This window comes from Anolis sagrei, chromosome 4 (genome assembly GCF_037176765.1).
Source record: "Anolis sagrei isolate rAnoSag1 chromosome 4, rAnoSag1.mat, whole genome shotgun sequence".
Classification (NCBI taxonomy): domain Eukaryota; kingdom Metazoa; phylum Chordata; class Lepidosauria; order Squamata; family Dactyloidae; genus Anolis; species Anolis sagrei.
The window spans coordinates 87,738,557-87,751,064 of record NC_090024.1 but is presented as its reverse complement, the minus strand read 5'-3'; the positions used below and the strand labels follow the sequence as shown (position 1 = coordinate 87,751,064).

The window sequence follows — 12,508 nt, the reverse complement described above, 5'->3', positions numbered from 1 at the left end:
CATAGTGTCTAGATCTAAGGAAGTAATGCTACCCCTCTATTCTGCTTTGGTTAGACCACATCTGGAATATTGTGTCCAATTCTGGGCACCACAATTCAAGAGAGATATTGACAAGCTGGAATGTGTCCAGAGGAGGGCGACTAAAATGATCAAGGGTCTGGAGAACAAGCCCTATGAGGAGCGGCTTAGGGAACTGGGCATGTTTAGCCTGAAGAAGAGAAGGCTGAGAGGAGATATGATAGCCATGTATAAATATGTGAGAGGAAGCCACAGGGAGGAGGGAGCAAGCTTGTTTTCTGCTTCCTTGGAGACTAGGACGCGGAACAATGGCTTCAAACTACAAGAGAGGAGATTCCATCTGAACATTAGGAAGAACTTCCTGACTGTGAGAGCCGTTCAGCAGTGGAACTCTCTGCCCCGGAGTGTGGTGGAGGCTTTGGAAGCTTTTAAGCAAAGGCTGGATGGCCATCTGTCAGGGGTGATTTGAATGCAATATTCCTGCTTTTTGGCAGGGGGTTGAACTGGATGGCCCATGAGGTCTCTTCCAACTCTTTGATTCTATGATTCTATGATTCTATGAAAAGGAATTGAAAGTTCAAATCTGCAAAAATCAAATCTGTTAAAGTTAAATCTGCAGCTGTGGAGGGTAAACTCTATTTGTCTTTTGGAGGGGGGATGTGCATTTTGTCCTTGGTATCTGTAGACCTCTTCTTCGGCACATCATTCCAAATGAGTTGATTCTCTTCCTATCCTCTTTCATCACTGTCGAACTATCACAACCACACATAGAAATGATCCCTGACAGTAGCGCTGACCTGAAAGTAGGTCTATTGATGATACTAGAATAAACAGAATTTTATTAATTAATTTGTCCGACAAAGGTTTTGGCTTGAAAAAAAATCAGAATGGTGCCACAAAAACCAAGACATTATATGTGGCCAAACTACTTAGAAGTGGTCGTTCAGAAAGATGGTAGTAGTGGTGTGGTAATCCTATACATTCCAAAGGCTCTTGCATAGTTGGCATTACACATCAAGTTTATTTATTTATTTATTTACATCATTTGAATACTGCTTTTCTCACCCCGGGGTTGACGGGACTCAAAGTGGTTTCCAACATATATACAGCAAAATTCAATGCCTCAAATACATAAAAACCTAACATATTTATTATTTATTTATTTCAAGCATTTATATCACGTCCTTCTCGCCCCCAAAGAGAGGTTCAGGGTAGCTTACAACAGGCAACTATTAGATGCCAAACAGTACATTAAAATACACAGTTACAATTAAAACAGTAATTTAAAAGAATTACAAACATTCAATTTAAAACAGTCGTCAGTTCAAAATCATAGTCCAGGTCAGTCCATTGCAGTCACTTAAAACAATATCTTCTTAGTTGCTAGATCTACTGCTCAAATGCTTGATCCTACAGCCAGGTTTTAAGTTTTTTATGAAAGGCCAGGAGAGAGGGAGCAGACCTAATTTCAATGGAAAAGGATTTCCAAAGCCGAGGAGCCACCACAAAAAAAGCCCCATCTCGTTCCCACCAGTCGCACTTGAGAAGGGTGGTGGGACTGAGAGCAGGGCCTCCCCAGATGATCTTAACCTCCTTGATGGTTCATAGAGGGAGATCTGTTCAGACAGTTAAACTGGGCTGGAACCATTATAAAACAATAATAACATGCAGCTATCTATCTTATATAAATCAAAATGTAATGTTCGTTTGTGAGATTAACATAACTGAAAAACCACTGGACAAACTGACACCAAATTTGGACACAATACACCCATCAGGCCAACGAGTGACCATCACTCATAAAAATACTGAAAAGCACAGTAGAAGAGACTTAAAAAGCCAAAAGCCAAAAAATACATTACAACTCATGCGCAAAACCACATATATACACAAACACACAGATATACACATATTCACAAATATATGCACACACATATATGCATATATATATATACACACACACAAAACACATAGACACAGACTGGGCCACAGTAACACATGGCAGGGAACGGCTAGTTAAGTCATAAAAATGCAGCAACACAATAAATAAGAAAGATCAAAGATTTCACATTTTAAGGCATGTTTAAGATATAACTTTCCTTTACCAAATTATTGTGGCAATGCTAAATAATATTATTTCAGAGGCATTTACATGGAAACCTTTCCCACCCCACCCCCTTGTTAATTGCCACTGTGCAAATCTTTAACATGCCATATGGTTTTACTAATTCAGGCTGCAAAATATCTGGATTTTTCATCAAAGAAGAAACAATTATGGCTCACACACGCAAGCCCCCTCTGGTGACAGGCATTTCTCCCAATGAAGGCATTCCATGTACAAAGGTCACCATTCGTGGAGAAAACTTGGGAATGGGCCCAACAGATCTGATAGGTAAGTCCAGAAAGCTGTTTTAAATTGTGGTGGGGGCAGTGTGTATCCAGCAGAGATTACTCAGAAATGTTTTCGATAATTCTGTTGCACTATGAAAATATTTCATAGATAATGTAAAGCTACGTAAAGCTTTTTTCCCTTCATGAAGTTCAAGCAATCACACAGTACTTATGGAGGCTAGGACAATATTTAGATAATAAATAATTCTACCATTTAAATGCTAGCACAATGAATATTTAAGCTTGTCAGACGTGAGAAACAATGAATTAATTTTGTAAGAGATAATACTAAGAGCCATTTGAGTTTAACTCTATTGATGCTTTTCTGTGATGCGTCTGAGTCTGGGTAAGGCTTGAAATGTAATAGTCACCAATAATTTCCCTTCACAGCTTAAGAGTTTTTGGCCAAAATAGCCAATAAATGCTTGAAGGGAGGCACTTCTTTGAAGATGCACCAGAGGAAAGGTGTTTTCTTTTATCCAATGGACTTTCATAATGTGGCTTTGATGAGAAACTTTGTGCGTGTAGATCCAGGTGTGATTTTTTTTCAGGAGTTTCTGTTACAAATGGCCTAGTCCAATACAAATGGCTTAGTCCAGTGGGTTTACTAAAACATTGTTGCATATAAATACTCAACACAGACAGTACAGAAAGATGGGAACAAAGTTTCTGTGATCCCACTCATAAAATCAATCTGATAAAACAGGAAAATGATAATTTAAAGAATGAGCCACTTTTCCTGATTTTCCACTTTAATAAAATCAAGTTTAGATAATTGGACACAGAAAGTTCTCTGTCAGGGGATGATGAACCCATCCTTCAGGTTTTCTGTAGTCTCCAAGAGATGTCTGACTGAGGATGGATCCACACTGTAGAATTAATGCAGTTTGACATCATTTGAACTGCCATGGCTCCATGCTATGGAATTCTGGGAGCTGTAATTTGGTGAGGCACCAGCACTCTTTGACAGATAAAGCTAAAAACCTTTTAAAACTATTACTCTAATGATCCCATAGCATTGAACCATCACAGTTAAAGTGGTGTCAAACTGCATTAATTCTACAATTTAGATCAACCGTTGTTGGGGTTTTTTTTTGGGGGGGGGGTTGTGGTATAGAATCACTGCAATAAAATTGAACTAGTTTCCCCTGAACTTCAAATTGCTGTTCTTACCACTTTGAATGGTACATGTAACCTCACTTTCACTCTGTGGTTAAGTCAGCATACTTTGATATTGGTTACTAATGTTTAAATATTTAGACCACCACTTTAAATTATTTTAAATAGCTTTTTAAAATTGAGTCTTTGAAATAACATTCAGGTCGTATTTGTGAACCTGAGCACTAGAGTGATGTGATAATGCAATAAAGAATATTCACAATCAAGCAATTTCTGTTCTTATTTTTTACTCTCTGATCATTCAGGTTTGACCATTTGTGGGCACAGTTGCATTCTGACTGCTGAATGGATATCTGCCAGCAAAATTGTATGTCGAGTAGGGCAAGCTAAGAATGACAAAGGCGACATTATTGTCACTACAAGATCAGGAGGCAAAGGAACTTCAACTGTTTCTTTTAAACTTCTGAAACCTGAAAAAATAGGTGAGTTGGCTTCAGTTTAAATACAAATGTGTGCATGGTTTTTTTAATCAATAGTAATAATATTTGAAATGTCTTATTAACAAATGTATTATTATTAACTGGATGTGTGATTTCATTTTACACATTCTATGGGTCCAGGAAGCCATTCTTATACAGGTATAGATCATTGCTTTATTTAGCCTTCTATTGTCTACTGTGACTTTTGTTATACTCCAGGTTGCCTCAGGCATTGGTCTTTTCCAAGACTGGTTCTTGCAGCCCTCATAGATAAAAATGTTGGGACTGAACCTGGGATCATGCAGAATATGCATTCTGTTATTACTTTATTGCTTTTCATCCCGCCCCTCAAAATCTTAAATTCAGAATGTCTAAACTAATTATTTGAAATTGAACTATACTCATACTTTTATTTTTTCATGTTTCTTGCTAAGTTCTATCATACTTTTCTTATTCCCTAGGTGTGTTGCTAATTTCAAATTTAGCAGACATATCACTGAGTTCCAAATAATCACATTTTGAAAATATCAAGTTTTCTACCTTGTAAGCTGCCCCAAGTACTTTTCAGGAGATGGTGGTGGGATATAAATAAAGATGGTTGTTGTTATTATTATTGTTGTTATTATTATTACCGTTTGATCATATAAATGTCTTTGAAGTCTTTCATGGTACTCTGGGTGAAATGAAAATGAAAAATTAAATGCATATTTTTGGTAATGAAGGTTCTACATTTTTATAGATTCAGGAAAGCAGAAACAATATAATATGAGGGAAAGGCATTTAGTCCAAACAAAAACCACTGATAGCTATGCAGTTATTATTTGGGCTCCATTTCTAGGCTAGAAGCAAAATAGGAAGGGTCTCCAGGTTGTATTTGTCCTGCTTTTCTAAATCATTTTCTGGGCATCTATTTCATACTTGTAGAGTTTCTTTTACTTACTGTAGCAAGACAGAACCTCATGAGGCTGGACAGGGCTTATTGTTACAAGGATATGTGTTTTGTTTTCTTTAGGTATCTTGGATCAGTCTGCTGTCTGGGTTGATGAAATTAACTATTATGACATGCGCACTGATAGGAACAAAGGGATGCCCCCTTTGTCTCTTCGCCCAGCTAATCCTCTTGGTATTGAGATAGACAAGTGAGTACCAAGATCTGCATTCTTAGCAGCTTTCCCAGTATCAATTCCAGAAACGTTCAGAGTTTGAAGTTTGCAGAAAACAAGTAGTGTCCCATGGAAAGAAAATTTGACTTGGTTGTGATACATTAGTGTTTTCATTCCCAATTCTGACCTGATTTAAATTGATACATTGCTCTCCTTTGGTTTCCCAGGAGATGAATGGAAAGAATGATGATACAGATTGAGTATCTCTTATCTAAAATGCTAGGGACAAAAGTCTTTTGAGTGTTGGGTTTTGTTGTTTGGAATTTTGGAATACCTGTGCAATGGTCAAGCATAGTGCTCAACTTGGATGATTTTACAGAGCCTCACATTTCATGATTTTACAGAGCCTCACATTTCTCTCTAATCTCACATTTCTCTCCACCCTTGCATCTCATTCATTTGCTACTTATTTGTGTAAGAGATGCAAGGCTGGATAAAAACTAGGGAGCTGAGAGATTGAGGTTCTCTCTCTCTCTCTCTGTATGTGTGTGTGTGTACACACACACACAGAGCACTGTACAGGAGATCTCTTGGGAGCAGCCAGCTGCTCACCTCCTCCTTATGAATGATGGCCAACAGTGTCACAGCTGCCACCTCGGAGGCAGAAATGGACAGTTGGTGGCAACAATCTGTTTTTAGTGTTTTGGAATTTGTATTATGGATGTATTTCTGTATTTCTCTGAAAGATTATGAAGGATATGCACACTGAATTATTAGGTATGCACTTAAATTGGAGTGTGAAGGTAACACGATCATAGTTGAATGCACTTGTTTGAAACTAGGATTGGCTGACTCCACTCAAGTGTGCATGTAATAATCTTGTGTTCATAAACCATAGACTTTGGTGCTTTTCTAGATTTATTCTTAGATAGATATTAAACCAGATTCTCAATTTGGTTGTAATGAAAAACTGGTTTGAAGAATCTACGACCTTTCATCCTCAACATACAAAAGGAGGGTCAAAGAAGGTGTTCCTGGCCAATCTGAAGGTTTCTTTCAATTTTTTTGCAAATAACTAAGGTGCTTTTAGACTGCTTGGACCTCATATAATAGTTTCAAACCACCCGCCCCCAATGTACTTGTGTAAGCTATTACTGGATTTGCTCCCTAAATTAATAATAATAATAATAATAATAATAATAATAATAATAGGAGAGATTAGAGAAAATTGGAAGATCCTGTTCTCTTTTGTGGTACCCTCACCATAGGATATCCTCCATTAGTTAAATAATATTTTAATGTGGTGATTATCATTCCCTTCATAAAATATGTAGTGAAAGAGAGAAGAAAAAGTAAGTGCTATTTCCATGTCGGATTTACATGTAGCTCACTTATAAGTGATGTTAGGGTTAGGATTGCCAACTTTTTTTAATTTACCATTTTTAATAGTTTGAAAATACCAGGAAGTTACTCTGAATCTTGTCCTGGCTTACAAGAAGCACAGCTTGAATGTCAAGCAAAAAGTGGGTGCTAGAAATAACATTGTACGAAAACTGACTGGCACAACTTGGAGATCACAACCAGACACAGCGAAGACATCTGTCCTTGCACTTTGCTACTCTACTGCTGAATACGCATACCCAGTGTGGAATACATCTCACCATGTTAAAACAGTGGATGTGGCTCTTAATGAGACATGCTGCATTATCACAAGATGTCTAGATTCTGACCTATGCTTTAAAAGATTTGTACAGACGCCCGCTAAAGAGAACCGATTGGAAGCTGTTTGACGAATTCATTAAAAAGAAGTAACCCTGGAGAGAGGTGAGAAGAAATGAAAAAGAGATGAATAAGATTAGAAGGGAGAAACTACAGGAAGAACCTTTTTTAAGAAACCCAAGACGCAAAGAAGGAAGACCAGGAAGTCAAACCCCTCCCAACTCTGCCTCCCCTTAACCCAAACCTTTTCCCCACATGCCCCCGTCCCTTAGCTTTCCCAAATAGGGTCCTTCCCATCCCCAAGTCCCCCCCCCCACACTACCCTCCCCTGTTTAACCCACGTTTTTAAAAAGTCATATACCTTATCCCCATTTCCCTATTTTATATATGTATTGAAATATACCTAATAAAGATATACCTAATAAAGATTATATATAAACAAGATGTCTACGACCTACACCACTGGAGAAATTACACTATTTAGCCAGTATTGCACTACCTGACATCCGTCGGGAAGTAGCAGCCTGTCATGAAAGAACCAAGGCATTGACATCTTCAGTCCATCCTCTGTTTGGTATCAGCCAGCAAGCCAAGAAACAGCTTTCTAAGGTCTACAGAGATACTCACAGGAACATCTCATCAAGCAAGAGTCTAAAAGTGGCAGACTAAAATCCGGAACCTCAATCAGTAGCTGAGACTGAATGAGAAACTCCCACCTGGGCACATGGAAGACTGGGCAACTTGAAAGAAGCTGAACAGACTGTGCTCTGGCACTACGAGATGCAGAGCTAATCTTAAGAAATGGGGCTGTAAAGTGGAGTCCATGACACACGAATGTGGAGAAGAGCAAATCGCAGACCACTTACTACAATGCAGTCTGAGCCCTTCCACATGCACAATGGAAGACCTTCTTCTAATCTTCATGAGGGGATCAGTAAATTTAGGCCATTGGTGGAGTTTCGAAATTCTAACTTGTAGTTTATGGCAAGTACTGTACTATTTTTGCTCACTTTTTGATATATATATGAGACGATAATGATTAGACTAAAATGTGCTCCATCTGGCTAGGCATCGTATCTGTGTGCTTTTTGTCCACTACTGGAAATTTATTGAAAATGAATATAAAGATGAAATATTTCCAGTAACATATGTGCATGTGTCTATCCTTATACTAGTAAACTCATATCCATTTTGAGGTCTACCTTGCTTGTCATACACTGCCACCTAATGGAATATATGAATCATTTTAGTGATGATAATGACTATTTTAGTCCATTGTTAGGTTTTATAAATCAGAAAGTACCACTGTTCTTAAATGCTTTGACTTAATGGCTGCAGGTTAAAGTTTAATATTGTGATTTTTCAGTATCAGAAGCTGTAGACGTGATGTTACCTAATAGGACTTACTATGGCTGACGCAAAATGCTTAAAAATTCCATTGGTTTGCAAAAAAATAATTATATCCTCATCTACTGAAAAGAATGGCAAATAACTGCAATAGAAACTTCTGTTTGTTGGCTGTATGTATATAGCTTTGGTATTTTTTTTTTTGTATTGTCCCTCACTCTGTCATTACATAAATTGCTTGAGTGATGTCTTTCCACATCAATATTATTTTTAGGCCATTACATATGTTATCCTACCTGCCTTTGGATTATTTCCAGAGAAGATCCTGGTCCTCTGCCCTACCATTGGAGAAAGTCCGTGTTAACACTTATGGTTTCATGCTGTTTAGTCTGCTCTAGCATCCTTTCTGTTGGTGTCCTGCATGCATGAGTAACAGAATACAGCTGGTACAAATGTTTGCTCCTAGAGGTCTGACTGATACCAGACAAGAGGAAATGTATGTGGTAACTTGGTTTGTTTATGGTGGTTGCCATTCAGTCTTTATTTGTATAAAATGCCTCTTCTTGACCTATAAAATCCTCTGGAATCAAGATCATGTTACTTTTCATAGATGGCATTAAATAGATTTGTCTCATTTGGGTTTTAAATAGATTTTACAGGGCAGTGTATGTAAAAATCACTACCTTTTGGCTGTTTAAATATTTTAAAACTATATTTATAGACACATTTACATTTTTAAAAATTAAAGCAAGGAAACTTGTCATTCTCTGTGCATTTCATAAAATCCCCATAAGCAACCAGTTACTTCCTACCATTTCTCTGGAATAACTTGCTTAAAGTGAACGTCCTGTCACCCAGTTTCCAAGTTACAACTGTAATGGCATGTTGAAAAAGAAGCCTGGGCTGCTTGTTGCCACCCAATCTTGCAACTCTCACCACTCAAATAATAAGACAGATATTCTGGTCTTGCTATTGTTACTGTTACAGCTTGGCCATTTGAAACAGTAAGCAAGTTTGGGAAAGTTAATTCAGCAATGGAATGGAATGAAAACATAACATAAGTGGAGCCAACTCTCCCATATACTGTCATCCAGGCTATTTGACAAGCTGTGCTATGATCATCAAACCACTTATGAGGACAGAGTTCTGTTTATATTAGTGGAAGTTATCTGATGTTCTCGGGCCTGTTAGTCTCAATTGATCTCGCTAGTACATGCTTTTATAAGGTTGTAATTAGTCTCCATATGCTAGAAATTGATGCAGTATTCAACATCCTTCCAGGGTTCATTTTTGGAAGGGAGCTTCTAAATATTTCTTCAAACTTGGCTTTTGTGTGCACATATTTTAAGCCCAGATTCAAAATGCTGGAATTGGTTTTAATTTTACAAAACACATACGATCCATTTTTGCAATGTACTGTGGTGAATTGCTGGATCTCCAACAAAACAGGTGGGGGCAGGGAAGAAAGAAAGTATTCTTATTGCTACTTATAGAAATGCTTATGAGATGTTTGGACTTCAGCCAGTTTGAGCCAGTGTAGTACCATTTTTCAGAGAAAGGAACTGGCAAGACCACCTCTGAGTATTCCTTGCCTTTTTAAAAAAAAAAACCTTATGAAACGTATGGGGTTGACATAAGTTGAAAGGCGACTTTCAAGGCATATATACACATACCGTCCCATAAATTAGAAAGAATAGAACTAACAGTGCTTCTCATATCTAGTGATTAAACTCAAAACAATATTGGTAGGTACAATATCGTCGTCTTTCCATATATCTGATACCTCAACTTCAGAAAAAGGGTTTGTTTTCATAGTGTAAAAGAATTATCTATCTATTATTGTATGTCATCAAATTTGAACTGAACTTTTTCTCCATTTGAAGAGTTAAAAACAGGGTGCATCTTAGATTTGATGATGCCTTGCATTTGCTGGTAACTGTCTTACCTCCAAGAGAGGAGAGGAAGGGATTTTAAATTCTGCTAGCATTCATTGCCAGGTGCTGATGGATGCTCAAGCAGATTATTCTTTTAAGTCATATTACCACATTCATTAATCATCTGAAATCCCATGCCCATGTTCGAACATAGGCCGCAGTTCTCGGCACCCAAACACAGAATGTCAAAGGACCAAACCACACTGATCAGTGATGTTTAGACAAAAAACTAACTTGTTAGATCCAGAACTTCTCAACAGCAAACTGAAGAATTGGCAACAGAGCAGGAAGACTTGAAGCCCTCACCTAATTTCTCCTTCAGACAAACCGGATATTTAATAAATACCTCATGTAAATACATTGCAAACACAAAAATGGACACAGTTTGTCCACACTGCAAAGCAAGGAAAAATAAAGGTAAAACCTTGGGAATCTGCTGCGCAAGTGGAAAAGTGAAGCTTCCTGAACTTGGGCAGCCAAAAGAGCCACTGAAAAGTTTGTTAGATGGAATTACTGATTATTCAAAGCAATTCCTCAAAAACAACAGAAATTACAATTCCTGTTAACAAATGACTGTATTCAGTGCTGACATTACAGCAGAGCATTTTATGCCAACTCTCAAAAATCAGGATTGTATTTACCACAGAGCTGGCTCTTTGATTCCTTTGCCCAGCAGTAACCATAACTTTCTCCCAAACTACTTCATAGAAGGTAAAAAAGACCAATTGAATGCACGCTGGAGTCAAAAGGCATACTGCTGAGTCATTGCTAAAAAACCCCACATTCATCGCTCATTAGACTGAGCCACAGTGAAGCATGGCCGGGTTTAGTTAGTATTGTATAAAAGCAATATATTGGAGTGTGTCTGCCATCAATGTATGAACATACTATGGTCCTCTGGTCTAAATGTCCTCAAGGCTCATATGTAGGTTTATTAAACAGCCATTCCAAATGGACACCAATAGTCTTAGAATCATAGAAGCATAGACCATGTATTTCTGCATGCCGAGTGGTTGAACTGTGTGGCCCCTATGATCTCTTCCAATTCTGTGATTCTGCATCATAAGCCAATTTGGCTAAGAATTAGGATTTTTAATTAAGCTGTCAGGTATTTAAAAGGGCGCATCTAATTCTTCTACCTGCTCTAAAATGTGCTACTATAGCTGAAAGACATCTATTATTAACAAGTAATAATTTCTGGATGCTGTTTCTCGTAGTGTGACTAAGCCATAAACATCTCTATTTTATGAACAGGAGAAAGATAAAACAAATGTGTTGTGGAAATACAAGAAAGGCATGGGAGAAGTCCATTTACATCCATGGAAGCATGAGCTTTGCTTCTATGTGCCCAGTCCCGTCCTACTCTGCTTTTATATGATCAAACTCATGCGAGTTAGCCAACTGCCATATTTACTCCCTACTTCACACTGGAAGCATATGAATCAGGCCTACAAATGAAATTAGATTGGAAATATAGATCAAAATATAACATGCATTATGGAGTGTTCTGGAATGCAGAGTTCAGTTGAAATAAGAATAGGAAGCTTAGTTTTGGATTATTTGTAGTTCTACAATGGATTTTCTCAACAAGTTATTTATTTATTTGGGAAATGTCTATATCACCTTTTTCCAATGGACTCAAGACGGTTTACAACAGCATAGAAACATATAATATAAAACAGACCATCACAATTAACCCAAATAGGTTACATAGTCCTTCTTTGTAGGACATTAAAATATAATTAAAATAAGTAAAAAACACTCTAAAAAATCCCGGATTGCGAAAGAGAGTATAATTATAAAGTGCTATACATCCTGGCTTCTGTTCTATGGTTAAAAAGCAAAATGTACAAATAGACACATGATTAATACAAGAAAGTAAACTGAACATGAAATTTATCCATTTTGAAACAAAATTTAGTTGTTTGTCAAGTGCTTTGCCTGTGGGGCTATTCTGATATAAAAAACAGACCTAAATATATTTGCTGCTATGATGTTTTAAGTGGTAATTTGTGTTGTTCTGAATCTTCAGCATTATTTTAAATAGACCTGGAAACTTGGACGTTGATAGGCAAGATAGATACATAGATAATCAGACAGACAGACAGAAGTTAACTTAAGGTTCATCAGATGAAGTTGGGAAATTTTGCTAAATTTGGCTTCTCAAGCCTATAAACATTAGTACGTAAGATGGATTTAGATCCAATTCTACTTATGCATACATAATTTTGCGTAGAATTACAGTCTTAAAACTTTGCATTTATCTGAAGAGCATGGTGTTTTTATAGGCACCTGTCCTGGTAACAGGTAATTGAACCTTCATAGCCTTTGTTTGAAATAATATTTGTTTAATATTTCAGGGGGAAGTTTCCACAGAAAGAGCTGGAAGCTCTATTTC

The 12,508-nt window shown here is 37.3% G+C and overlaps 1 protein-coding gene across 1 annotated transcript in view; it reads left to right on the top strand.

Annotated features, from left to right (window-relative positions):
* EXOC2 (exocyst complex component 2) overlaps nucleotides 1-12,508 on the top strand; it is an 85,401-nt gene that overhangs the window by 3,426 nt on the left and 69,467 nt on the right. Inside the window, exons 2-5 of the mRNA XM_060774742.2 lie at nucleotides 2,252-2,410; nucleotides 3,834-4,010; nucleotides 5,020-5,146; nucleotides 12,471-12,508. The exon at nucleotides 12,471-12,508 is cut by the window's right edge and continues 76 nt beyond it. Of these exons, the coding sequence (XP_060630725.1) occupies nucleotides 2,293-2,410; nucleotides 3,834-4,010; nucleotides 5,020-5,146; nucleotides 12,471-12,508 (460 nt within the window). The 5' untranslated portion in view covers nucleotides 2,252-2,292. The remainder of the gene's footprint in view (nucleotides 1-2,251; nucleotides 2,411-3,833; nucleotides 4,011-5,019; nucleotides 5,147-12,470) is intronic.